Here is a 27114-nt window from a genome sequence, read left to right on the forward strand (position 1 = left end):
CCCCATCCTGCCTCACTGGTCCTCAGTCACCATGGCGACTGCATCTCTAAGTGGGAGGGACTAGAATCTCCCCATATTCTTCCTCCTCCTACCCATGTCCCCCTGTGCCCCACCTTCTGCGGCTCCTGGATCCACATAAGTGTAGGAGGCAGGGCTGCAGATGTTGGGGGAGCCAGGAGGGGGAACACTAGCCCCTGAGGGTCCTTGCTCAGTTCCCTTGCCCACTGTCAGGCAAGCACCACCTCACAGATGTCCCCCAGCTGGATTCAGGGGTTATGTGGGACCAGTTTTCCTTTACAGTCAGTTTCTCTGGGTTTACCTCTCTCTCACTTTCTCTGGGAAACCATAAATATGAGGGAATTCATACCTGGAGGCCAGCCAGCCTGACTCCATGCAAATTAAATTTGCCAATGAGTATGCAAATGAACACACAAATATCAGTACAAATAAGCTGAGAGACAAAGTCTCTGTCAAGAAGCCTAAGCTGCCCTCTTCTACTAATATTATCCTGACTTCTCTGGGAGGGTATCTGCTTGCAGGTTCAGGTTCTACCGTTTCTTCTTAAGCCACCTAACCAAGAAAATGGCTTCTCTAGAAGCCTTCTTTGGCTGATCCCCTGAAACCTATTAGGAAGAGGAGGTTCACGCTGTAAGAGGGGAGATGGAGGCCGACTTCAGAAAGGACCTTCCTGCACCTAGACCGGATAGAGATGGAAAAAGAGACAAGCCTGAGACGGATTCTTTCCTACGTGTGAAGGAGCAGAGGCAAGCAGGGACCTGGGTGGAAGCTGTGGGAGCTGGGCCTGTGTCCTCTCCCAGCCCTGATCCTGAGCGACTCCATCTGTCCCAGACCACCCTCCAGTCCCCACTGGGCCTCAACTCCTTCACTGATAAAATCAGGAATTGAAAAAGCTCCTTTCAAATTCACCTCTCTCAGCTTGAGGGAAAACTGTGAAAAGGCATCGTGGAGCTGGGGAGCAGAAGCCCTGCATCCCAGACCTGGCTGTGCATAACTCACTGTGTGATCCTGAGAAGGGCACTTGCCCTTTCTGATTCACATAGGTAAAATAATGGCTTCCCCTCTTACCTGTAAGCAGCTTGGCTCATCTCTAGACTTAATAGTATTTTTCAAAAGAAGGAAGTGAGCATGCTGATGTCAGCCCCGGGGCTGAGGGTTTCGCAGGCCAAGGCTGGTTCCCTTTCAGGTCTGGGTTGGGGTGGTGGGTTAGCATTTCCGTCTGGGGTGGGGCAAGGAGAGCATAGCCAGTGCTGAAAGCAGAAGTGGACTCCGAGCAGAACTGCTGTGACATCCCTACCGCTCCCTGACACTCCATCCTTTCTGCCCTCAGCACCTAGGCCTAGGGGACTCAGAGGGCACCCATGTTCAGGCTCTCCTCCCTGGCCTGGAACACATGGAAGGCCGGGGAGAAATGACTTGGAATCAAGGTGGAGGGGCTGGAGAAAAGTTACAGCTATTCCTGTAACTGGAAGGAAGGTGGTTGGACCTCAGACTCATACCCAGGGGATGGCTTTGGGTTTGGCCCCATCTCCTTCCCTTTTAGGGGAATTGGGCCCAGGTTCTGTGGCAGATTTCAAAGGGGCTACATTTCTGAAACCACCCAAAGGAGTAAAGTGGGGGAGCCCACAAACGTGCCGTGGGTTACCCAGCTGGGCTTTAAGGCGCCTCTCCTGGCCTTGGCATGTGGAAATCAAAACTTCCAGAAAGGAGCTGATGTGGGAGCAGGGACCGAGCCGCAGGTGGTGGCTGTGGCTATAGTTAGAAACTTGCTGGGGTGAGCTGGATACCCAGGGCCCCTGCATCCCATTCTCTCAGGTGGAAGAGGAAGAAGGTTTCTGCAGCCTAATCTCCATTTCTCCTGCTGCAGCACACACAATTCCACTTCCTCTGGCTTGCCTAGCCTTGGTTTTCCCATCTGTAGAGAGATGGGGTGTGAGGTGCCCTATGTTTTCAACTGCAGGAGAGTCACGGAGTGGCTGATAGAGTTCAGCATAGGGGGGTCCTGGGGAAATGAGATGAGGGAGGGGAGAGCGAAGAGATGCAAGCACCCTTCCCCCTCTGTCCCTCAGGGTCCTGGGGCTGCCCTCCCCCATCCAAGTCTGAGGCTGGAGAACCACCCAGCAAGGGCCCCCTATGTTATCTACTGAAGTTGGCACATAGACTCCATGTATCTAGTGCTGGGAAACTGGCACACACACCCCATCCCACCCCAGGGACAATGTTCCCCTTTCCCCACCACTTTCAAGCCTTACCCCCAGCCCAGCAGTGGAGACCCTAACCCAGGCGTCCGAGACTTCCAGCAGAGTCTGTACCGGGCAGGGGGTGGAGCAGAGGCGGGCATGGCGGTGGGGGGTGGGGGCTACCAGCCCCCACCGGTGTCCCAGTTCCCAGGCAGCTCTTAAAGAGACCAAGATGAATTAGCTAGGGGCAGCTTAAGGGGGTGGGTGTAGAGGAAAGTGGGTGGTAGGGAGAGGATTAGATTTGCCAGAGTTGGGGGAGGGGGTTGCTGACACCCCCTCGACTTCCCTGGAAGCCCCATGGGACCTCCATGCTGGCCACCCAGCTTCTGACTACTACCTCCACAGATCCTGGCCCCTATTCCCCTTGGGCCCCTGCCCACTTCTCCCCCTCCCCCATCTTCATGCCACCTCCATCTCCGGTGAGGGCTGCCAGCTGGCACTGACTGGTACTAAGCACAGAGAACCAGCCCAAGGATTGTAAGGGCCTGAGGCCCGGCCCCCAGAGCAGGAGGGGAGGCTGGCATCTCAGTGCCACTCTAGGAGGTGGGGGACAGAAGGCACCTTGCCCTCCTGATTGCCTCTCCAGGTCTTGTTTGCTCTGCCCCGCTAGGGGCAGGATAAGGGGGCACCAAGGTGCTGGGGAGGAGGCTGAAATGGTGTCCTGGCCCATCCCTTCCCTCTTGTGCTGCCTGATAGGTTGTCAGGGTGGTGACATGGAGAAGGAAGATAACTCAGCCAGGCACTTCTGGTCACAGAGGGGCCAGGGGCAGTCAAGAGAAAGACAGAGAAGGAGAGGGACAAAGAAATGGAAACTGGAAGGCATCAGACAGACTGGGAGCCGGCAGAGACTTCAGCTCTCACGCCACTTCTTTGCCTAACCCCCCTTCCCACCCCTTGCTCCCCAGTGCCCATGGCATGAATTTCAAACTCCTTGGCTGGCGTCCTAGGCCCCTTCCCATCCCTTCAGCATGGGAAGGATCTACCCCAGTTACCGGGACCCTCCCTTACATCAAGTCTCCATTTATACTGTATATGGTACCTGGAGTGGTATGTCTCCCCACTTCTACCTGATGGAATTCTTCCCATCTTTCCATGCCCATCCCAAATGAATACCTTCCTCTGTTAAGCCCACCTGCGTCCTCTCACAGTATTCTGAATTGCCACAGTCCTTTCTGGGAGTCAGGAGTCCCAGGCTCCACCAGGAGCAAGCTGGGTGACATCTGGCCAACCTCTCTCCTCGCTGGGTTTCAGTTGCCTCACCTAAAATGCGAAACTAATATCCCCACTAGCGGAGAGCACGAAAATGGCTTCCATCTTTTGAAAGCAATTTTGCAACAGGTTTCATGTTCTGAAAAAATGCTCACATGAGCAATTCCTTTTCTGAGTCTATGCATTTACAGGTACTTACAAAGGATCTACTGTGTTGCTAGGCACTGCAGGAGGTACTGGTGATTCGGCATGAACAAAACAGACAAAAACATCTGCCCTCAGGTGTATGTATTCCAGTATAGAAGGCAGAACATGAACAAATACACAAATGAAATGCGTCCACTGGTGTTAGGTGCCCTGGAGAAAAATAAAGCAGGGAAGGTGGCTCAGAAGTGACGGGCTGTTTTATGAAGCTTGGTCAGGGAAGGCTACTTTATGGGATGGTGACATTTGGATGGAGACCTGAAGAAAGTGAGGGAACAAGTGTGCAGATATTTAACAGGAAAAATGATCCAGGCAGAGGAACCACTAGTGCAAATGTTCTGGGGCAGGTGTTGGAGGAATACCTAGGTGGTCACTGCAGCTTGAACAGAGTGAGCAGGAGGGAGAGTGGTGAGACATGACGTGGAGGGGGTTGTCTGCCTGGCTCTGCCTGTCATTCTGAGCGGCCACTGTGAGCTCTTCCGGCTCTTACACTGAGTGCTTTAGAAGGCTCTGGAGGGTTTGGAGCAGAATGACCAAACTGTTAAAGGATAGCCCTGCTGCTGCTGTGGAGAATAAACTGCATGGAGCAAGGGCAGGAGATCAGTTAGGAAACTAATGCCATGATCCAGACAAGGTGCTGGTGGTGCTAAAAATGGACTGGATTCCAGATATATTCTAAAGATGGGGCTGAAAGGGATTTGCTAATGGATTGAATGTGGGGTATAAAAGGACTAGAGGAGTTAAGGACAAACTCCAGGGTCTTTGGTCTGAGCAACTGGAATGAAGGATGATCGTGAGCTGCGATGAGGAAGATAATAGGTAGAGCAGGTTGGTTAGAAGTCAATATATCAGTTTTGGACATGTTAAGTTTCAGATGCTGTCAGACCATCAAGTGGGTAGTCAAGTCTGGAGCGTTCAAGGCAAAAGAATGAGCTGAAGGTGTACACTTGAGAGTACCCGTATGGATGGTATTTAAAGCCATGAGCTTGGAGGAAGTCTCTCGGGGCCTACGTGTAGACAGAGGAGAAGGGTTGAACGCTGGGGCACTCCTTCTATCAGAGGTCAGGAAGAAGAGGAGGAACCAGCAACATAGGCTGAGAAGGACCAGAAAGTGATCACTGGTGACAAACAAGAGGAAGGAAGATGAGGCCTAAGAAGTGACCGCTGAGCTGGCAGGCCATGGGGACTTCATTCATTTTGGAATGAAGAAGGAAGCAAGGCCGCAGCTGCAAGTGACAAGGGGAAGTTTGAAGAGAGGAGGAGGTGTGAAATGGTCACCTGGAGAAAGGGGGTGACTGGGCTATGGACAGGAGCAGCAGGGCCAGTACCAGAGACGTGTGGTCCTGAATTTAAAGTGGGACCAGCCGGCAGGGATACATCAGAATTCCATCCTAAGCAATTACCTGCAATACTTATAGAAAAGGCATTCACTGCAGCATTATTTATAATCACAAAACAGAATTAATCTAAATGTCCAGAAGGAATTAAATGAAGTGTTTTATATATACTCAGATGCTAAAAACTATGTTTATATAATAAACACCCTTTATAAAATATTTGCAAAACATAGGGCTTGATAGCTATAGGTGGATAAAATCAAGAGGGAGAGCTTTTCCCCTTAATTTTACGAACCTATTGAAAAGATAATTTTCCCCATTAAAAAAATGAGCAAAGGGACACAAACATCACATTAGAAGAAATGCAAATAACCAAGATATGTGAATGAAAAAGAGGGTCACCTTCTCTTCAGAGAAATGGAATCTGAAACAATAATGAACTATACTGTTTTCCTATGTAGTTGAGGAAGATGAAAACTGACAAAAATCTTGGGGCTGGGAAGAGTTTGGGGGAGGTGAACTCTGTTACAGTTGGGAACGGAAAGGGCCCAGTTGGCTGGGGAACGCTTGGCAATATTATGAACGGCCTTTGTTATGTGTATGCCTTTGACTTAGTTTGCCTCATTCTTCGAATTTATTTCACAGGAATGCCCAAAAATGTCTGCAGAGATGTATATTCCAGGAAGCATTCCTTCTAACAGCCAAGCAGAAAATTATAAATACATGTTATATAAGTGAAACTTGAAAAACAAACATGTAAGATGCTCGAAGGCCTATCATAATGTTCATAATGGTTATTGCTGAGTAGTGGAAGTACAGATGTCTATTACTTCCTGTCTCCACCCTCTCTGGAACCACCAAATGTTACTTACATGGATAGAAAATGATTCCGTTTTTTTCTTAACGTTTATAAACTGAAATAACACTGAAAGGTACTTAGGCATGTTAGCCGAGAAAAGCAGAATCGAAATTTAAACCACAGTAAGATCCTGACTATACATGTTCAGGGCAAAAAGTCTGGAAATTCATCAGTGGGTGCCTCTGCGTGGAAAAAGGATGGCTCTTTTTCCTCTTTGCACTTAACCTATTTTCAGTTTCACTACACGGTATGTGTCACATTCTAACAAAAAAAGTTTTTAAAACTTTTTTATAACTAATCACAAGTGGGCTGCTGAGTGCCAAGTTGTGTCATAAGCGTCATGTGAGGTAACCACGTGTGCAGACTCACCAGCTGCGCAGAGCCCGAGCCATGAATTCTACCGCGTGGCCAGCTCGCAGCCGTTTTTGCCTACCCGCCTTATCTGCTCGGCGCTCGGCAAGAACCGGGAACTCGCCTGCTCGTGCGGGAGTTCGCCGGGCCACGGGGCACGCACGGCCGCCCCGCTCAGAGCCTGCCGGGTCCAGCGGCGCTCAGCTGAGCTGCGAAGGCTCCAAGCTCAACCCGCGGGAAAGGCCTTGCCCGCCGTAGGTGGGGCTCTGGCGCCCCCACGTGCCCAGCCCTGGGAGTGCACGTGGCCGCCCTCAGAGGACCCCGTTGCCCCGGGGGTCTCCGGTGCTTTCGCCCAGAACTGGGAGCGAGTTTCATTCTTCAAAGCTGCCCACATTAAGCAGGCAGGGACCCCTTCCTCTCAGCATCCCTTTCCCAGAGGCACCTGGTCTCAGCCTCTGGGGGAATCAGGGTTTCCAGCCTGACTTCAGAGGCTTTTTCCAATGTTTTCCCAAAATCCCAGATAAGCTCATTGGGCTGTCGGCCCAACTCCGCTGCCTCAGGGAACTTGAACTTCTAGTCTACCATCACTACTTTTTGCTGAGAGGGGGAACATGATGTCTGCAGCCAGAGCCCTGGAATCTCTATCACCTCCTAGCTGTGTGGCTTCGGGAGAGTTAACGCTGAGTCTCCAATTCCAGGGGCAAAGGGACAATCCATCCGGGTCACAGAGATGGTGCAGAGATGCTCTGGAATCTATAAAGGGCAAGAGAAAGGCTGGCACTACCGCTCGTTTTCCCATTCGGGGCTTTCCACTCAGTCTGGGCCCCTCATTCCCCCAGATTATAAACCATCCTCCCCTCTGAGGATCTCGCTCTGCCTGAAGCACCCCTTCGTCCACAGCAGTCCATGTTTTCTGACTCCCACTGAGTCCCCAAAGCCACTGAATGGTGGTCTTGTTCTTTCCTACCCCTAAGCTGAGTAGTGGGTGTGGGGCATAAAGGGGCATTAACTGCTTGTTCGCAGTCAGTCCTGCCCCCTTCCTGCTGCCCTCTCTAGCTCCTCCTGCCCGCTCCCCATTTGTCCTCCCCTCCCCCCCGACGCCCCGGTCCTGAGGTGCTTGGGGCCCGGCCTGTGGGAGACACTGGACAGGTGCTGGTTGGCTGAAGGAGGTCAGGAAGGGAGTGCCCTCCTTGGGGCTCCACAAGGAGAGAGCCCCGCGGTGCATGGGCGCTGCTGAGTCAAAGCCTCTCCCCGTCGGCCTCCACTGGGTACCCAGATGTCCACCGGAAGTGCTCTGAGGGCTTCACCTCGTCTCCCCTAGAACAAGGGTGAGGCTGGGCAGCAGTGAGCACGAGGACGTGGGTAACCACGTGACGTGTGTGCGTGCGTGTGTGTCTACATCCCAGAACACACGGCGGCGCCAACAACAGAGATACCAGAGCAGCCAGGGTTAGAAACAACTAGTGTATTGTTTCGGGGAGGAGAGAAGGGGTGCAGATGGGAAACGGGGAGGCAAGGGGCTCTTAGTGTTTGCCAAAAACCGCTGCCATGCACTTTCTGCCCCTTCTCGCCGTCCTCCTCGGGGGCGGAGCCCCAGCAGCCTCTCACCCTGCCTCACGGGCCTCCCTCGCCCTCCGCCCCACCCACCTGACCTCAGCCTTCGGCGACTGGGCAGAGCCCACCCGGGTTCTAAAGCTGGGCGAAGTGGGCTCAAACTAACTTTTCTTCCCCTTCTTCCGCCTCCCCCCTCATTCCCATCACTTGTCTAAATAAAATAACAGAAAAAGCCAGTGCAGCTGGTACCTGGGAGAATTAAGTCACCCCGGGTAGGTGGACAGGGCTGGGGCTGGGGGCGGGGCAAGCAGGGGAGCCTCAGCCGGGTGCAGCGGAACGATGGGGGCCACTGGGGCGTCCGGAGGGCCTGGCTCAGCCCTCCCCCCTCCCAGGCTGGCTGAGAAGCCTCCACACCTGCCTCTCAGGCACCATGTTCAAGGGGTCCCCGGGGTGGGGGCAGCAGCAGCGGGGCAGAAAAGCAGAAACTAGGCTCTGTAAAAGCAACCCTTTCCCTTGGCTCCTGAAGGAAGCCCTCTTCGGTTTTAAGGCAGATGTGGAGTTTCCTGGAAGCAGGGGAAAGGGAGGGAGGATGGAGATAGATGCTTTTTTTTTTTTTTTTTGGCTTTTCTTTTTCCTTCAGTATAAAACCACTGTAGAAAATAACTTCTCTTAGAAAAAAAAAACAAAGAAGAAAAAAACCAAAGGGGTATTTTTCTTTGGCTTTGAGCCCCCTCCCATGAGGTGCAGGGCAGGGGGTGGGCATGAGGCAAGGAGGGAGCAGAAGGCCTCCACCCCCGCCCCTGCCTGGCAGGTCCCAGATTACATGATGCTGCAGTTCTGGGGGTTCTAGAAGAAAAGAGAGTGGGGAGCGGTGTGAGCAGCAGTGCCTGGCCCTGTGCCCTCCCCACCCCTGGCCCCCAGCCCTGTCCCTGCCCTCCAGTCTGGGGCTCAGACAGGAGGGACAGGACACAGGAGCTGACTACCTAGGGTCTTGGGCTGATGGGAGGAGGCTCCCACTCCCCCGGGCTGCGGAAGAGAAGGCTCCCCCCCACACGGCCACCTTGCCCTAACCCTCAAGGACCATGGTCCTCTGCTTGCAGGGTGTGGAGGCAAAGAGACAACTCACCTGGGTTCTGGGGCTGGAGTTGCCCAAGAGGTAGGAGCGGGTGACCAGGTTGTCCCCGAAGCTGCCACCCCCACTGCCCCCCACACTGCGGTAGCTGCGAGTGACTGTGACACTGGAGGCAGAAGAGCCAGAGGAGATGGATCCGCCCACCTGGGCTCCTGAACCGCTGGCAGCAGCCTTGTCTGCAGGCTGCCCGCACGTCCCGCACAGCACGGTGCGTGAGCGCAGGTTGTACTCAGCCGGGTCCCCCGAGCTGCTGCAGTGGGAGCCCTGAGGAGGGAGACAAGGCTCAGGCGGGACGGCGAGTCTGGGACTGACCGCTCAGGCCCAGCACCCAGGCTCAGCACTCCTGCAGGCTCCCAGCCACCAGGCAGGAAGGTGGGGTGCTGTGCTTAAACCAGAGAGAGGGCATAGGGCTTGGGGGGAAGGGACGTGCTGGGAGGAGTGGGAACAAAGACATGAAAGGGGAGAAGGGCCAGGGAGACTCGGGCACAGGGACCTGGAGCTGTGGCTTTGACCTTGTCCTGGCTACTCTAAGCTTAAGAGGGAAGGAGAGAGAGTGAGCAAGTTGGTAGGGCAGCAGGCAGGCAAAATAAACTGTGGGGGTGGGGAAGGAGGGAATGACAGAACATTCTTGCAGAAAAAATGCGGGAAATGAGAGGACATGCATGCAACAGGAATGGGGCTGGGACAAGAAAGGAAATGCATGCAACAGAAAAGGGGGGACAGAGGTGGGGCTGGGTGCCCCACATCTATCCTCCCATTCCCCTCCCAAGAAATAAATCCAGACCCTTGTCCACTGCCCCAATGGGAATACTCCAGGGCTTCAGGAAGTTCCCACTGCCTTCCTTACCAGAGTAGGGTACCCAGACACCTGGGTTCCTGTTCAAGGTATAGGGAGGAGAGAGAAGAAAAGCCAGGGCAGCGAGTGAAGTTGCAAAACATTCTTTAATGAAAAGATTTTTGGTGTGGGGAGGCCAGGGAGAGGCTGCCCCCAGGCCTGGGTGGGTGCCCCAGTGTGTGCTTGGCCTCAGCGGCGGCTGCCACTCACGTGGTGGTGATGGAGCAGGTCATCTCCATCCTCATCCTCGTCATCCTCGACCACAGTCACTGAACGCACCAACTTGCGCATGGCCACCTCCTGCCAGGGACATGGGGACCAAGCCCAAGGGTTAGGGGAGTCTCCTAGGGGAGGGATGTGTAGCATATCCATTCACAGTGACCACCTAAGAAGCTTTCTTATGGGCTGCCCTTCATCCACCCTGCTGCTTACTCTGTCCTCTGTTGGAGGTAAGGAACTGTTTTTTACCCCAGAGGAACACCGTCAAGCTTTCTGGGTAGGAGTATGGCTCTGCCTTTAACAATCCTCACTATCTGACTTCCACCCCTCATTCTGCTGAGGGATGCATCTTTTGATTTGCCCACTGGGTAGAGAGTTTGGGGCCTGAGACCTTAGCAGAGAACTAGGAGAAGGTGGCCCTGATGGCTTCTTTAGACTGGGGCAGCTGGCTCTGATTTGGGCCATCAGGGGACCCTTGTCCAGCAAGAGGCCAGCCTGCAGTATACTCACTTCCCCAGTGGAGTTGATGAGAGCTGTGCGCAGGCTGTTCCCGCAGCCCCAGGTGTTCTGCGCCTTCCACACCAAGTCGGTAGGGGGGCTGTGAGTGGCCCCAGCTCCTGCAGCCCAGATCTGGGGAGGGAGAATTAGAGACTCACTCCAGCACTCCCATCCTTACCCAAGGCCATCCCCAGAGTCCCAAACACCCTGCCACTCACCGTCACCACCTGCCCAGCCTTCAGGGTGAACTTTGGTGGGAAGCGGTAGGTCAGCAAGGGATCATCTCCATTCTGGCGCTTGATCTGCCAGTTGCCCATGGACTGGTCCTGCCAAGGGAGGACAGGGGAGGGTGTGGGAAGCTTGTTCAGGCTTTTGGTTTACCTTGTTCAAGGGCATAGGCAGGCCACCATCAGAGACCTCTCCCTCTATTGCCCTCTTAACTTTCCTCCCGGTCAAGGATAACAGTCATGATCCGTGGGCACTTACGCTGTGCCAGACACATTGGAAACTTCCATCTTCCCAACAACTCAAAGAATTAGGGACTGTCATTTATCCCCATTTCACAGATGAGCAAACTGATGCTCTGGGGGATTAAATAACTTGCCTGAGGTCTCACAGCCAGTGATGAGTCCTGGAGCCAGGACTGGACCCCAGTGTGGAGGAGACACACACAGTCACCCTGGTCTGCCTCTGCTGGGAGGAATACTCCCCTCTCCAACCTTCATGACCTCACCTGTCAGGTTTTCCCCCTGAGCAGCTGTATTCCCTGAGGCCCGCCTACCTCGTTAGACTTGTTGCGCAGCCGCACGAACTTGCCCTCCTCATCTACCTCCTCCACAGCCACACGCCCGCTGGTGCGCGCGTGCTGCGAGAAGCTGCTACGGCTCTCGGTGGCCTCCAGCTTGCGCTTTTTGGTGACGCTGCTCCCACTCTGCGTCTGGGACGAGTGGGAGGAGGTACGGCCACGGCTGCGCTGCGAGGTGGGGCTGGGGGACAGGCGTAGCCTGGGGGCAGGGAGACAGGGTTGAGGGGGACAGTCAAGCCAGGTAGCGGGTCAGAGGCCGCTGCTAGTGCCTCCCTGACTTCTCCCCGACCCACCTCTCCTCCTCGCCCTCCAGGAGCTTGCGGTAGGCATGGATCTCCATGTCCAAGGCCAGCTTGATGTCCAGCAGCTCCTGGTATTCATCCAGCTGCTGCTGCATCCTTGCCCGCATATCTGCCATCTCCCGCTCTTTTTCTGCCAGCAGCCGCCGGCTGGTGTCACGCTCACGAGCCAGCGAGTCCTCCAGATCCCGCAGCTTCGCTTCCTTGGCTGCCAGCTGGGCAAGGGAGGGGTGATTCATGAGTTAGTACAGGGAAGTAAGGGGCAGGGGCTACCCAGCTACCCTCCCCAGGGTCTCCAGGCTCCCACGAGAGCCCGTCATGGGCTCTCACATGGCCTTGGCTGGTGACCGGAAAGCCCTTCCGAGTATCTAACTAGAATCTCCTTGCGAGGCTAGAACCTCCTTCCCCCTATCGCAAATGGCACAGCCAGCTAGAATAACTGATGACTTAACACCTCGTGCAGATCTGAGTTAGGGATGATATGCAGATTTCCATTGTTAAATGGGAAAACCAAGGCTCTCAGAAGTTAAGGTCGCAGAGGTAACATAAGAGGTCAAAAAGATTAAAAAAATAAATAAAAAGAGGCCAACCTGGAACAGCAAACAGGACTACATCCTAGGCCCCTTACTCAGTCTGCGGTCCCGGGAGCATGTTCTATCCCTCCCTCTCCCCCCCACTCCTCAGGACTTCCCCACTTCCTCCTACCCAGACCCATGGCTGACGGTGGGAGGGGTCGGGGGGCATCACCTGCTTCTGGAGCTGGCTGAGCTGGGCCGAGAGGCTGTCGATGCGGATGCGGCACTGCTGCAGCTCCTCGTGGGCCGCCCCCGCCAGGTTGCTGTTCCTCTCCGCTGACTGCCTGGCGTTATCCAGCTGGAGGGGAGGATGCAGGGTTAGGGCTGCAGGGACTGGGAGAGAGGGAAGGGGAGACCCGAGAAGGCACCATCGCTGCAGCCTCAGGTCCTGGGTGCCCTGAGCTAACCACCACCATCCGCCTGATACCCCATGGAGCATCCCAGAGCAGGGGTGGGGCTGTTGCGGGCAGAGCAGTGAGGGAGCTGGGGGAGGGCACATACCTTGGCAGAATAGGTTTTCTCCAGCTCCTTCTTGTACTGTTCCACCTGGTCCTCATGCTGGGCCCGCAGCTCCTGCAGGGCATCCGCCAGCCGGCTCTCAAACTCACGCTGCTTCCCGTTATCAATCTCCACCAGCCGGGTTTCATGGCGGCGCTTGGTCTCACGAAGCTCCTGGAGAGGTTGGACCCAGAAACCAAGATCAGAACCAGTCCTTAGATGCTGAGACTCAGGTGGCTGAGCTCCCCGTCCAATCCTAATCCCAAGTGGAGCCACTGTCAGCCCCACTTTAACCTAGGAGCTGGGTGCTGGCCATCCCCTGCTCCCCATCCCCTAGGACAGGGAGTCCAGCAGGTGAGCTCTGCACACGGCGGCGGACCCCCAGCCCCAACTCTGATGGCCACTACCACCCAGCCTGGTCCTCGGGGCCTGCAGGACACAGTCCCCACCTCACTGTAGATGTTCTTCTGGAAGTCTAGTTCCTCCTTCAGGGTCTGCAGCCTGTTCTCCGCATCCACCCGCCGCAGCATCTCATCCTGAAGCTGCTTCTTGGCCTCACCCAGGGCTGCCTCAAGCTGAAAGGAAGAGGTCAGAGGTCAGGGAGGGGGGTTATGGAACATCAGAGCTGGAAGGAAGCTGGGCATGGGCTTCACATCCCTTCATATGTGCAGAAACAGGTCCAGAGGGTGAGAGCTATGGTGCTCACAGAAGTAATTGTATCTACTCACACACCGTAACTACTCTGGGTAGGTACTATGCCAAGGAAAAAGACAGCACCTTCCATCTCTGGCACAACACAGCGATTTCTATAAAGGAGGTGTGTCCAAAGTGTAGAGGGAACAGGAGGAAAGGAGCCAAAGTGTGTCTGGGGTGCAGAGGGAAGGCGTCCAAGAGGCTAAGGCCTGCAGGACAGGTTACTGGGTCCTGGGGAGGGACATGGCCGCGGCTGCAGAGAAGGGCAAGAGCAAAGGCGCACAGGGGCGCACTGCAGGGTCTTCGGGAGGATGAGCACTGTGGAGGCCCAGCTCCCAGGGAGGAGTGATGGGAGACGGCCGGCCGGGAAGGCAGGGACTCGGTCATGAAGAGATGTGCCCTCATCTGCCACGAAGAGATCCTCTAAAGTTTGAGCAGTGGGGGCACCTTTCTCAGATTTTCATCTTAGAAGGCGCAGGCTGGCCGGTGCGCAGGAGACTTGGGAGGAGCACCGCCCAATCTTGCTCCTGTAGGCAACCTGCTGGCACCTCTTGGTCTCTCCGTGGTGGACTGTGGTGGCAGGACCCAGGACAGGCAAGAGCTCAGGACAGAAGCTTGACAACTGACTCTAATTCTGGCCCTGTTCTTGAGCTGATGAGGCTGTGAATTTGGGAATTAAGCCAGCATCTTTTATTCTGTTCCGTAGCTTGTAACATGAGCAATTAGAGGACAGAAGAGATAGCAAAATATTTTAAAAGTAAAGACCACCATATACATGCCAAGCATCCTGTATGTGATTAAAAATCAGCTCCCCATTATGGGCTCTGTGAAGGGTCTACACTCCTCTCCTGTCTTCCACAGAGATCACAGCTCTCTGTAGGATGGCCAAACAGGGGGAGACCCAGGACCAGACACAATTCATTGTGAAGTTAAATGGAAATGGCTGTAGATTATTTTAAATGAACTGTGTTAGATACCACGGGTAGCAAAGGAGGACAAAATACAGGCTGGATGGGTGCAATGGTGCTGGGACAGGTGAAGGGTTCTGATGCCATGTAACAGGTCAGCTCAGGCACTTGCCACAGCCACTGGGATGGAAGAGTGAGTGTACGTTTGTTTGGGGAGCAGAGGGATGGGCAGGGGTCAGGTGGGGTCACCTTGGCCACTTGGCCCCGCAGGTCATGCAGCTCGCCCTCCAGTGTGCGCTTCTCGCTGAGAGCTGTGCTCAGTGCAGCCTCCTTGGAGTTGAGGAGAGCCTCCAGGTCCTTGAGCCGGGCCTGGGCGGCCAGCAAGTCTCCCTCCTTCTTGGTATTGCTAACGAAGCAAGGGAAGAGGGAATTTAAGAGGGGAGCCAGGTCCCCCAGGGAGAGAGAGAAGTCACTTTTCGTTCAGCCTTGGGGCCTGGCACTGCTGTCCCTCACACTGCCAGGAGAGGGCATCCTTGGCTTTGGTTTCTTTGCATCTGCCTGCCTCTGGGGCTGGACTCCCACTTCCTCCAAGGTCCCCCAAACCCCCTTCCTGCTTCTCCACCCCTCCCATGACTCAGTGCTCAGGAACGTGCCTGGGGCCAAGGGCAAAGCCGATCCCACGAGATGAATGCTTTTCCCTCTCTCCCTCCCATTCCTGCCCAGAGACAGGGCCACCTTTGTCTCTGGCCCCTTCCCACACAGGCCTTAACCTTCTCCCTGACTCCACCCACCTTCCATTCAGCCAAACCTCCCTTCCTGGAGGGACCAGAGAGCCAGGTTCCCAGCTCTAGGGTCTATGCGTCCCTAACCTTTTCAGTTTGACCCCCAAGGGTTGGTCTCTTGATTCCTTTTATATACAGGGACGTTGGGGAGGGAAAGTCTGGTTAAAGCTCAGGGAGATGTGGGATGAGGACACCCAGGCATGAAACTGACCTCTTCCTTTCTCACATTCAGTCTGGGTGCCCTGATCTGGACAGAGCACAGGGCTTCCACCCCCCTCATAGCAGCCAGAGAGAATGCTGGCCACACATATCAGCCCTGCCCACAACCACAAGCCTCGGTGCGGGCCTCCAGATGTGGCCCCCTGGTCTCCAGGTCCATCTGGGCTCTAGCCTTGAACACCCTGCTCCTCCAACTGGGCGAAGCTTTGGCTAGAACCACCTGAACAGGGGGCGCCTCTGCCACCTCCCTCTCCTTTCTGGGCCCCTGACTATTTTTGCTGGATAATGAGCTGGAGTAATAGAGGGGTCCTATTTTCTCAAAAGCCCCTGGGGAACCCCACTTTCCAGATGTTATGATCCTTTTACCAGTGTCAGGTGAGAGAAAGCAGCAGAGCCAAGGGGTGGAGGGGAAGGTCAAGGGGTCTGGTCACAACCATCAGTTCCTATGCAGGAGCCCACCACGGCAGATGGAAAAAAGGGGAACCAAACACGGGTAGGGGGGGAATCTTCTATCCCGGAAGGAAGGAAGAAAAGGGGCCCTGCCAACATTTTATCCTGCCACAGCCCTAGGCTCCAAGGCCCAACAATTCTCTGTGAAGCAGGATGGAGAAGGCTAGACTGGAGGGAGTTCAGGAGGGACGGGTCAGGCCTGAAGCAGTGCTCGCCTGCCACCAGCTCAGGAGGTTTCAAACCCAGTCACCCCACCTCCAGCTCCACTGGGCGGGGGCCGGAGCGTGACACCTGGAGAGCGGGTGTGCGGCCAGCCTGCGTGCATGCTCTGTCCAGGCCTCTGGCCACACCTCAGAACAGTGTCTGTTCCCCTGTGAGAAGAGGCCCTTCCAGAACTGGAGGACTGTCTCCCCTCCTCCGTCTCAGCCAGAAAAGCTAAAAATAAAGTCAAAACCCAGCTCAGGTTTTGGCTGCTGTCTGGCCCAGCCCCTGGCTGGGAGCGCGGCCCCAACTTTCCATGACTTCAAAACTTTTCAAAAGCCGACGCAGCTGCAAGGGGAGGAGGGAAAAAGAAGAAAACTGCCGGTGAAGTGAAGCAGGGCGGCAAACAGATCTGAGCTCCTTGGGAAGCCTCCGAGGCTGGCAGGGGCTTCCCAGAGGAGGCCTTTCTGCCCTGAAGGCCAACGGCTGCAGCTGGCCTAACAGGGGGCGGGCTCTTAGAACTGGGAGGACGAGAAGGGGCTTGGAGTGGGTTTGGCTCAACCCCCTCCTTTGCAGATGAGGAAACCGAGGTATGAGGAGGAAGGTAAACACCCCGGCGTCAAGCTCTGAAGGCAGCAGCAGGGACAAGGTTAAAGAATTGTGGCGGCTGCTGACTCTTCCTCCTCACCCACCACCCCGCTGCCTTCCTCAGCCACAGGGCTTGAGGGAGTGGAGAAGCCAGCAGGAGAGGGTGCCCAGCCAGCCCGAGCTGGGAGAAGCAGGAAGGAGCCACACAATGCTCTCAGAAGACAACCCAAGGGCATCTCTTGCCTCGTCCTGCCTTCCTGGCCTCCTCAGACTCCGAAAGAGGAACTCCAGGAATTCTCCTTGCAAAACCCTTTCAGGGGTGCCAGCAGTGCCAGGCAGACACTGATGAGGAAAAAGAGGTGTGTGGTCCCTGCCCTCTGGAGCTTACAATCTGACCACCACAGGACAACCTCTTCTAACCTGACTAGTCTCTTCACTTCCTACTGGTCCCAAAGGGGGTGGTGGAAACAACAATATGTTATGTACCAGGCACTGCTCTAAATATTACAGTGTTAACTCACTCAGTCTTCACAGCCTCCCTCCGTGGGTGCTATTACTGTGACTAAGGAAACTGCCTCACAGGGCCCCACGGTACCCGGGTGGCGCAGCACCTGCTAGGCTGTAAAGGGCTCGAAGGACATGAAAGGGGGCTTTTTTACTTTCCCTCCTGGAGGCTTTGATTAGCACTTGAAAGAGATGCCAGTAAGGAAGAAGACACACCCTGTGGATGAGGGAAACCCCCCCCCCAGCAAAGAGAGGGAAGGGAGGGAGGCCTCTGTGGTTTTGCAGTCAGGCAGGGGAGCTCCCGTCAGCAGGGAAGAGGCCACTGTCACCATGGGTTCATGACTCAGACCTCAGGAGCTCTGGGGCCAGCGCGCTGCACACACTCAAGAGATGCCCAGGGTTAGTGCAGAGCCCACTGCCTCTCCCACTGCCTCCCCACCAGCTCCCAACACCATCTCCTTCCCAGCTGGGGTCTTCAGACCTAGCGGGACCTCAGGCAGGCGTTCAGCCCCAGGGTGGCAGCACTGCCCATGCGAGCCTGGGGGTTGGCAGTAGGAAAGCCTGCACGTGCTGGCTGCATCCCACGGTGGGGGGTGGGGAGGCTGGCAGGGAGGACAGGGTGCGGTGGGCAAAGGGAGCTGGAAAGGGTGGGAACCAGGGGCTCCGCTGCTGACTCGCCCTCAGGCAGACAATACCCGGGCAGGGGTGGGAAATCCTCTACTGCTCACAGGGGACACCTTGGCTTTGCCCACGTCCTGCCGCAAACCCTGTGCCGTGCCAGTTGGGGGCCAGGTCTCCCCCTCGTATCCGCCAGGGTCCTCAAGCCCAGGAGTGGCTCCATCCCAGCAGCCTTGCGAGGCAACAAGGGCCGGGCATCCTGTTTCTAACTCTTCCCCTGCTGGCAAATCTGGTCTCAGAAGGAGGGAAGAGAGCGTGGTGGAGGAGGGCAGGGTAGCAGAGGAGAATAAGGTAGAAATGAGAGCTGGGAGCCTGCGTGGCAGTTAGGCTGAGGTGAGCAAGATGGGGAAGCCTGGCTCCAGGGCCAATGCCGGCCAGGACTCCGGGGCTGCTTTGGGGGAAGAAAGGCACCCACCCAGCACAGCAAAGGGGCCAGGTGGGCACAGGGCCAGCTGCTGACCCTCCCGCTGAGTCACCCTCCTCAGCCCAGCACGGATGCCAGATATGGAAGCCAGTGCCGGCTGCAGGCCTGTTTGGGGCTGGTTGCTGGGAGAAACTTGTCAGGCCCAGAGGGAGAGGCCCCCATTTCCTCCCCTGGGTTGAGGAGGAGACAAGGGGTTCAGAGACATCAAGAAAGGGCTAAAAATAAGAGCGAGGGAGGGGAAGATGGCCCAGGGAAAGCTCCTCAACCCTACAGAGGCTCCCTCAGCCCCGCCGCAGTCCCCTTGCCACCAGCCTCAGGCCCTCAGCCTCACCGTCCCACAGAGTTCCCCATGGCTGCGTGGAGACCCCAGGAAGAAAAGCAGAGGGAGGCAGGAGAGAAGAGGTCTCTGAGCGCAGAGGCATTTCCTGCCTCTCTAGGAAGAGCGCCCCCTATGGCTGGGCAGTGTAAGGCAGGGCTGCGTGCATCCCTGCCCTCCTGGCCTGGGGACAGCTCTCCCCTAGCCACCCAGGCATCTAGCTAGACCTCTGTCCAGGCTGACTTCCTGCGGCCACCCCAAGCCTGCCCGCGTGTTCCTACCAGCCTTCCCTTTGTCCCAGCAACTCTCCCACTGCAATATATCCTTCCTGCCCTCCCCCCAACTATCCAAATCCACCCCTGCCTCGGTTGAGTCCCGCCTCAGCCTGCCTGCCTCTCTAGCTCCAGCCCCACCCTCTCTCTCCTCTCTGGACGACTGGTTCAGCTGCTGCTTTTTACCTGCTAGTTTATTCTTTTTCCATTTACGTTCTGTCTTGGGGCTTCTTCTGTATGTCCCTCCTATGCCCAGAGACTAGGAGGTTCATAAGCTCAAGGCTTCTAGAGGGACCACCTCCAACCTTTTTTACAGATGGGGAAACCAAGGCCTGGAGAAGGGAAGGTTCGGGCACTTCCCTGCCCACCAGATCACCTGAGGACACTCACAGCAGTGACAGATCACAGAAAAGGGCAAGGTGCATGCAGGGGGCGCAGAAAGTAGCAAAGATACACCCGGGAACAGAGCCTGGGAGATGTGTCACCCTCTGCCTGGCTTGCTAGGAGGTGCCCCAGTCCAACAGTGATACAGAGGCCTAGGGAAACCGCCATCAAACATCACACAATTCCTCAGCTGTGTGTGGGGCATGAGGTTTGACACTCCCCCATTCCCAAAAGGATCCACTGTGTGGTTTCTTGGCTGGTCTGTGGATTTGCCATCAGTTTCAGGTAAGGAGGGCAGGATGCAGGAAGGTGGGGATGTCTGGCTTCCTCTCTCCGGTGTTCAAGGTTCCATCCCTTGCTGGAAAGGAGACCTTAAAGAGAGCAACTGAGGGGGGCATGTGTTCCAAGGACTTGGAAGGCCCTAAACCCTGCCCAAACCCCACCCTGTGAAGTTCTGAAAGTCTCACACCTGGAGAGCATAGGGCAGGCCTCCCAGGACGACCCCTGCCCTCGACCTCCCCACACAGCCACATGCACCCACAGCAGGCACAGCTCTGCTTCCACGCGCCTCTCTTGGTGAGACACCCGCCACACATGCCTGGGGTCTGAGGCCCCTCAGATCCCCTTCCAGAGACGCCAGCCTCCCAGCTGTCCTCCCCTAAGACAAAACCAGGTCTTAATTCCAGTCAGAGGGAAGGCTGGGGTGCGGGAACTGGTGCTGAGAAGGGGGACAGGAGGCCTGGTGGCATGTTCAGACGCAACTCCGACAGAGGTGCTGGGTCTGGCAGGGGCCCAGCCCTGAGTCACAGCTGCCGGGTGTATCAACGTGGCATTGTACGGAGGCAGGAGAAGCCTGCAGCCAGAGGCTTGGACACAGGTCCCGGACCACAGGCGGCTGAATTCCTAACCAAATGCTCTCTCGGGTCCCCTGCCAAGCTCCGCTTTCCTTCTTCCTGGCCCCTCTCTCCAGAATTCTTTCCTGCATAGTCTCAGAAATGTAGGTTGAGGCCTAGGGACAGACCAAAATAAGTGGGGGCATGGGAGGGGAGGGACAGCCTAAGAAGAGGCAGAATGTCCTGGAGGGGGAAGGGGAAGGGAGAGAGATTTAGGAGCCAACTTAGAAGTCCCCTCTGAGGACAAATTAACCCTCCATCTGGTGGCTTATGGGTATTAACCCTGACAACAGTGGCAGTGGATGGGAGCCGCACCCCAAGATCAGGAAAGGAAGTGGAGGAGGACCTAGGAGTTCTGGCCCCACTGCATTCCAGCTCCAGCTGAGGAAGATTCAACCCTGTCTCCCAGAGAGTGGCAGCATTAGCGCTTCAGGAGGAAGCGGAGCCTCAGTAATCCCAAACCATCTCCTCTCAACTGCCCGCAAACAGGGCCCCTGGATATGAGGGTCTCCAGCTCCCATGAGCCAGCCCTAAAGAGCCTCATGTGTCCCGCCGCGTGCTCCCAATCGTCCCCCATGTGATTCACCCCTATCCTTCTTGCTGCTGCCCAGCAGGAACACCCATCGTAGTTCTCAACAACTACGTTATCGAGGCTTTTCTTCTCTGACTGGACAGGCTCTGGGTCTCCTGTCCACTCTCCACTCTGCCCTCTACCATGACTCAGCTCCTCAGCCGGGCCTGGGATCCCAGCCAGAATTATTCCTGGCTTCAACAGACAGGATTCAGGCTTCCTCTCCCACAAAGGGGCAGGGAGCACCCCCTCCTCCCGCCCCACCCGGCCTCTTCCCCAAACCCTGTTCCCTTCTTAAAGGGACTGTTAGTGGTCAAGACCTCCTCACAGCCCAGCCTCACGTTGGGGAAGCCAGAATGAGTACAGAAGGGTAGGGGGTGGGCCAGCTCAAGGTCACTCCGCAGCTCCCTCTGGCGCCAGGCGCACACTGTCTAATCCTGGCCAGTTCCAAGGTAAAAATCCCACATCTTCCAAGGCCTCATTTCCACCTTCAACACAGGTCCACACACCTCTCCCTTTCCCCGTGACACAGCCCTTTCCACCATCCTAAGACAGAGGCACTGAAAATGAAGTGTCCTTTCCTACTGGCAATAAAAACAAACCATAAGCCAAGAGTGTTATGGCATAATAATTAATTGGTTCTAACAAACTTTCTTTGAGAAAAAGAGAAGGGTATTAGTACTTTTAATTCCACAGCTGGTGGAAAATATTTCTACTGAGACTAGCATTGGCTGTTAATTATATTCACATTAGTGTATTTGATTTTATATTTATAGGTTGGTATTTTTAGAGGACTGTTTTCTCACTTTGTGGGGGTCACTGTACTACTTTGGAACCTGAAAGCTCTCTGGGGACCTTCGACTTTAACCCCTTTCTTTTATAGCTAGGAAATCCAGAGAGGGGAGGCAATTTGCTCAAGGTCACACAGCAATTTAGTGGCAGGACCAAGTCTAGAACTAAGGACACCGAGTGCCAGGGCTGTGCCTATTACCTCACACTACCTGTTACCTTGCCTCTTGTTAGGGGACAGAAGACCCTACAACCTCCCCAAAGAAACTCCCCAGATCTCTCCAAGAATACTAGAGCTTGGCCTGGTCGCCGTCAGTACACTGGGGTCCCAGGGAGGTGGAAATGGGATGACCTACCCTAGTGCTGGGCCTCTGAGCCAGACCTGGCCTTGGGTACTGCAGCTGCTGCAGGGGTAAGGGGCTGGCGAGAAAGGAAGGGAAGGGAAGCAGAGGGCACAGCTGGTAGGTGAAGGCATCTCCTACCAGTTGTCCCCCAGCTGTCCCAGGCTTCAGCCCTGACACTGAGCTACTGAATCACTGGGGGTGGGCCTGGGAGTGGGGACAATGAATGGGCACAGCCCATGAAGAGTAAGTCTCAGACTCCCAGAGACCAGGAGAAGTGCCAACCAGAGGCATAAATTACGGGACGGCAGTCGGGGCCCTGGTAGGAATTATGGTCTCTTTTGTTTCTCTTGGCTCCCTAAGTACTGCTCAGCCCCCGGTCTAGCTGCACTTTCTTCTTTCTCTTTGAATCAGAGTGTGGACTTCAGGGTGGGGCACAGGGGGTCGGGGAGATCAGGGTTGGTGGGGGAGATAACACCAGGAGGCACCTCGGGTCAGGCATGGGGTCCAGGTGTCCTCAAAAGCCTCCATCTCTGTTCTCCTTATGTCTCTGCCAAAGGGCACAACCCCCTTCGGATCCAGGGAGACAATTCCCACAAGTCCCAGGACAGTCTCAAGATAGGAATCACCAGCCTCCCAGCGCTCTGTCTCATGATCCATGGCCTGGCGGGGTCCAGCACAGGCTGGGCAAAGGCTGTTGAAGGGTAAGTAGGCCCTGGCAGGACAGCAGAGCACGAAGCTGTCACTGGTCCCAGGGCAGAATCTCCAGACCACAGGAGTGAGCCTTCGGCCATCCCACCAAAAATCACCCCACTCCCTGGACCCTCCAACCTGTCCCCCTAAGCTAGAGAAGTAAGGTTTAATGATACACTTAACTGGAAGTCAGAAGGCCTGTGTTCAAGTCCTGACCTATCACTCCCTTGCTGCGTGACATGAGATAAGCCTCTGTATCTCTCTGGCCTTTGCTGTTCTAATGAGAGCTTGGATGAACCCAGGACTGTACCTCCCTGCTGGTCCTCCCCGGAGCTGCATAAGGCGGTCAATCCAGGAAGTTGTCGGGCACCCAGGCCTCCTCCAGAGGGAAGAGGTTCTTCTGCTTTGTGGGCCTGGGATCTCCCCACTTCTGACTCAGCCTTCCTCCACCAGTTCCGCACAGGAAGGCATAGACCCTGGCACTATCCTGCAACCCAAGCCCATAACTCTGGACTCAAATCTAGAATTATTTGTGCATACTGGCCATCTGAAGCCCTGGTTCCAGACCATCACCAGAGGTCCTAAGGAAGGAGGCAGGCAAAAAACTCAGATGCAGTGGGTAGCAGGGGGCAGGAGAGGCACACATGGATGTAGACATCCCTTCCTTTAAGACATATGCTGTCTCCTGCTGTCTCTGTAAAGCCACCAGGGTAGAAAGGAGGGGGGCAGTATCTGAGTCATCCACCCAGCTGTCCTGCCTGGGGTGGGACCCAGCTCTAAGCCTGGACCCCCATGAGGGCGTCCCGGGCACTTCCCACCTTCTCACTCTCCCCACACTTAGGTGTCCAAATTCTCCAGGATCCAGAATAGAGAGAATGTGTGTATGTGTTCTCAGCAGAACCTATAACCTAGTCCAAGCCCCTGGGCTGAGCCAGGGATTGCTGTAGGATCTTACAGACAGCTCTGCATCCCAACCCAAAGCCTGGCCCTGAACTCTGAGCTCCAACTAAACATTAAACCGAACAACTGCTTCTCTCTAAGCTTTAGTGGGAGGAGTTAGAACAATGCCTTTCTTCCTCTCCCAAATTCTTCCTTCTACTCTTTTCCATCTCACCCTGAGCACAGCAGATGCAAAAAGGAGCAACAATCCTGGCTCCTCCCACTGGGGACATAGAAGGGGACATTCCCCCAGTCTGAGCCCCCTTTGTCTCCACCCTGCTTCCTACTGGCCTGAGATCCAGATGTGCAAAACCACCCCCCTTTTCCGGAAGCCCAGCCTCCCCAGCCAGGATCAGTGGGGGAGAAGAGAAGCAGGTGGCTAAATATAACAAGTACACACACCACCCCCCACCCCCCCCCCACCCCCCACCCCCCCGCCCTGTCCCATGTACGCACGCGCCGGCCTGGTCTCCCAGGCCTGGACAGCTGCACCAGGAGGCAGAGGAGATAGACTGGTGTGGCTAGGTTAGCAAGAGACCATAGACTCTATTATCTGCTCCCCAGTTAATTAACGTCTTCCCCAGAAAAAGATCTGCTAAGAATGCCCTCTGTAGGGATCTGCATGGGCGCTTGGTAGGTGAGTGGACCAGGAGCTCCCCTAGCTTGCCTCCTACCTGTCTGTCCTACTATGTTGTTCATATCACTAGTGGAAAAGACAGGAGTGATCCTTTTCATGAGAAATAAAAGTCAACCCGTCTTCCCCCCCAGTTTCCATCCACTCTTCACTAGGGGATGGACCTGCCACACCTGTCGTGCCTGGGGCTGGGGACTAGTGAGGGGGCAGGAAGAGCAGAGAACACACAGAGGTACTGAGAAGATGCCAAGGGAGAGAAAGAGCGGCAGTCAAACCACAGGATCCCGCCACCCCTAGGGATCTCAAAGCACCTTTAGTGCTTTTGGCCTGGGTCTTCGTAGAGAAAAGGAGAGGGAGGAGGAGACCAATTCTTAGGCAGCTGGAAGAAGAGGGCCTTAACTTCCAGGCTCCTACGGCCTTTTTAGAAAAGAGGGTGGCGTCAAGGAGGGTGGGGTAGGGTGGGGCAAGGATGGGTGAGGGAGGAGTGGCCTGGAGCTTCCAACGGCCGGATTTCAAAAATGTCACTGTATTCCAGCAGTTTAATAAGGCAAAGATCAAAAAACATCAGTGGCTGAGAGGATGGGCCAGAGCAAGGACTGGGCTGGGCTGGGAAAATGAAAGTGGCTCACTCCAAGGAGGCAGGGAGAGACAGAGCCCCCAACCCTGGAAGACACCAGGCAGCAGGCCAAGAAGCGGGCGGGGGTCCCTGCCAGCCTGGGCCTAACACAACTTCCTGGACCAAGAGCCTCTGGCCTCCGTCTCCCTCCCTCCCCTGCATTCCTGGGCCCAGCAGGCCCAGGGAGCTGAGGGGGAGCTGCTCTCCTGGAGCTATTCGGTGGGCCTGTCAAAGCCTAGGGAGGGTCTCAGACATGCAGGGGATGAGGGAGGGTGTCCCCACTCTTAGAAAGAACCCCAGAAAGGATCTGTGCCAAGGGGGATGCCTCCATGACCCTGCAAGGGGTGAAAGGGGGTCACCCTGCCTTGGTGACCTCTCTCCAGCACCACTGGACATCTGCCAGCTTGGCAGTTCTGTCTTAATGGACACTGTGTATCCAGAACCAGGCTGGGCAAAGTTGGCACAGTGCCAAGCCTGCCAAGAAAGTTCTAACAGGTCCCTTTCACCCACTCTGATGTGTCCTGAGTGCCCGGATTTCTTAGACCTGGCGGGCCGGTTCTGCTTTGCCCAAGCTCCGAATGGCTATCAAACCCCACCCTGACTGGATGTGGCCCTGCCACCAGCCCTAACTCGCCTGGGACGCTCCCACCATCCCTTATATACACCACTCTCTCCCAGAGCCCCTCCCTTTTCTGTCCTGTCCTGACAATTTCCCTTGGCACTGCCAGTCACCCGCTAGGGGCAGTTCTGGGGAGGAGGAGACTCTCTGGCAAAGTTATCAGCGGCCTGTAGCCGGGCAGGGGCAACGGCCCGGCCCGCCTGCCCTCTCCGCTCCCGGCCCCGCACGCGCCACCTGGGTGCACTCACCGCGCTTTGAGCTCCTTAAACTCCTCGCGCACTTTGCTCAGCTCCAGCTGCAGGCGGGCGCGCTCCTTGGCCACCGAGTCGAGGGTCTTGCGGGCATCCCCAAGCTCGGCCTCGTAGGCGGCCTTGATGCCGGACACCTCGCGGCTGACCACCTCCTCGGACTCGGTGATGCGAAGGCGCAGACCTGCGTTCTCCGTCTCCAGCGAGCGCACACGGTCGATGTAGACCGCCAGGCGGTCATTGAGCTCCTGCAGGTCTTCCTTCTCCTGCAGCCGGGTGATGCGGGTGGGCGACAGCGGGGTGGAGCTGGTCTGCGCCCCGCTGCGGGTGGCGCGCCGCTGGGACGGAGTCTCCATGGCCGGCAGGGTGGCAACGCTGCCCGCGGGGCAGAGGTCCCGGGAAGGGCGCGGGCTCGGGCGGAAGGACACAGACGGCTCGGGGTCGGAGCGCGCCGGCCGGCTGGCTTCTAGGCTGGCTTCGGACACGGGTGGGAAGCTGGGCCGGGCGCTGTCGGGCCTCGGGATCTGGGTTGGCTGGTGTGGATGCGGCGCTCCCGCGAACACTGAGTCACCGCGCCCGGGCCAAGGCCCTAATAGGTCTAGGGAATGGGAGGAGGGGCCACTGCTCTTAAAGGGGCCGCCACAGATCCACAGGAGTGGGGGCGGGGCGCCGAGGAGGGGAGAGGACCGCTGGCTGTGGCGGGGTCCGGGGTCCGGGGTCGGACCCCACCCCACCCCTCCCGCTCACCCCAGTCTGTCCGGGGCTTCGCTGAAGCTCGCGTCTTGGTTCCTGCCTGCTTAGTGCCCTCAGCCGCAAGCTTGGCCCCTCCGCCTCAGGCCTTTGGGGGTAGAGGGCAGAGCCAAGGGGTGAGAGTGGGTGGGCAAAGGACAGGGGGAAGGAGGGAAAGTGGGTGTAAAGTAAGGGAGGGCGCCAGGCTGGCAGATCCAGGGAAGTGGGGAAGGGCTGAGGCTGGTGCCCATGAGGGTGACTCACTCTTCTTCCACCACTGGCTCCCCCCTTGCTCGGCATAGTAATAGTGAGTCACCCCTACCCCCCTCACATGTTGGCAGCCCATTCAAAGCAACATCTCCTCCTGCCAGGGTGGGGTGAGGAAGGAATGCCTGGGTTCCCTGGAGTGCTGGAGCAGGGGCTGCAGGGAAGTCCTGGATCCTGAGTTCCTTTACACCCTTAATTTTGGGGCAGGGACCAGGAGTTTGGGGTTTGTCTTTTCCTATCTTCCTCCCCAATTTATCTCCCTTCAAAGCCAAGCAACGTGTCTTGACCCAAGCAACAGGCCACAGGCCCCCAGAGAAAGCCAAGAAGAGGACCCAGGCACTCCTGCCAACACCCCTGATCCATTGTCCCAGTCCTTTACACCCAAACAGTTAGAAAAAGGAGGCAGCCCAGGTTCCTTCCGCCTTCAATCCCTTCCTACTCCCTACCCCACCCCACCAACTCCCAGGACTATGCTTATTTATTTTTCCAGGACTGTACTTATTTTAATGGATAATTTAAAACAGATACTAGAGTTGTGCATGCATTCATCACGTTGCCAGGACACTAGGTCCCAGATTTTTGTGGTTCCCCGAGGGGCCTGAGAGGGGGAGTAGGTCAGGGGCCTGGACAGCCAATGTTGGGTCTCCATCCTGGCTTCAGCCAGAAAAGGAGTAGTGGGACAGCAAAGACCCCACAACCTCGCGTGTATCTCTACATTCCTCT

At 56.1% G+C, this 27114-nt stretch overlaps 1 protein-coding gene across 1 annotated transcript; it reads right to left on the reverse strand.

Annotated features, from left to right (window-relative positions):
* Positions 1 to 7663: 7663 nt before the first annotated feature.
* On the reverse strand, positions 7664 to 26159 carry LMNA (lamin A/C). Its single transcript, XM_017673017.3, has 12 exons — positions 25396 to 26159; positions 14484 to 14640; positions 13083 to 13208; positions 12637 to 12807; positions 12308 to 12433; positions 11555 to 11775; positions 11238 to 11460; positions 10675 to 10782; positions 10469 to 10588; positions 9950 to 10039; positions 8899 to 9168; positions 7664 to 8618 (listed from the first exon to the last, which is right to left on the reverse strand). The coding sequence occupies exons 1-12, from the start codon at positions 25749 to 25751 to the stop codon at positions 8592 to 8594; spliced, it is 1995 nt and encodes a 664-aa protein (XP_017528506.1). The 5' UTR covers positions 25752 to 26159; the 3' UTR covers positions 7664 to 8591.
* Between the last annotated feature and the right edge of the window lie 955 nt (positions 26160 to 27114).

The sequence above is a fragment of the Manis javanica genome, chromosome 14, assembly GCF_040802235.1.
Source record: "Manis javanica isolate MJ-LG chromosome 14, MJ_LKY, whole genome shotgun sequence".
Classification (NCBI taxonomy): domain Eukaryota; kingdom Metazoa; phylum Chordata; class Mammalia; order Pholidota; family Manidae; genus Manis; species Manis javanica.

Excerpts from the sequence above, each read along its gene's own strand:
- LMNA (XM_017673017.3), bottom strand. The coding sequence starts at position 25,751 with ATGGAGACTCCGTCCCAGCGGCGCGCCACCCGCAGCGGGGCGCAGACC. Across the intron at positions 12,808-13,082 it reads AGAAGAACATCTACAGTGAG|GAGCTTCGTGAGACCAAGCG; the intron begins GTGGGGACTGTG and ends CAACCTCTCCAG. Across the intron at positions 11,776-12,307 it reads TCAGCCAGCTCCAGAAGCAG|CTGGCAGCCAAGGAAGCGAA; the intron begins GTGATGCCCCCC and ends TCCCTTGCCCAG.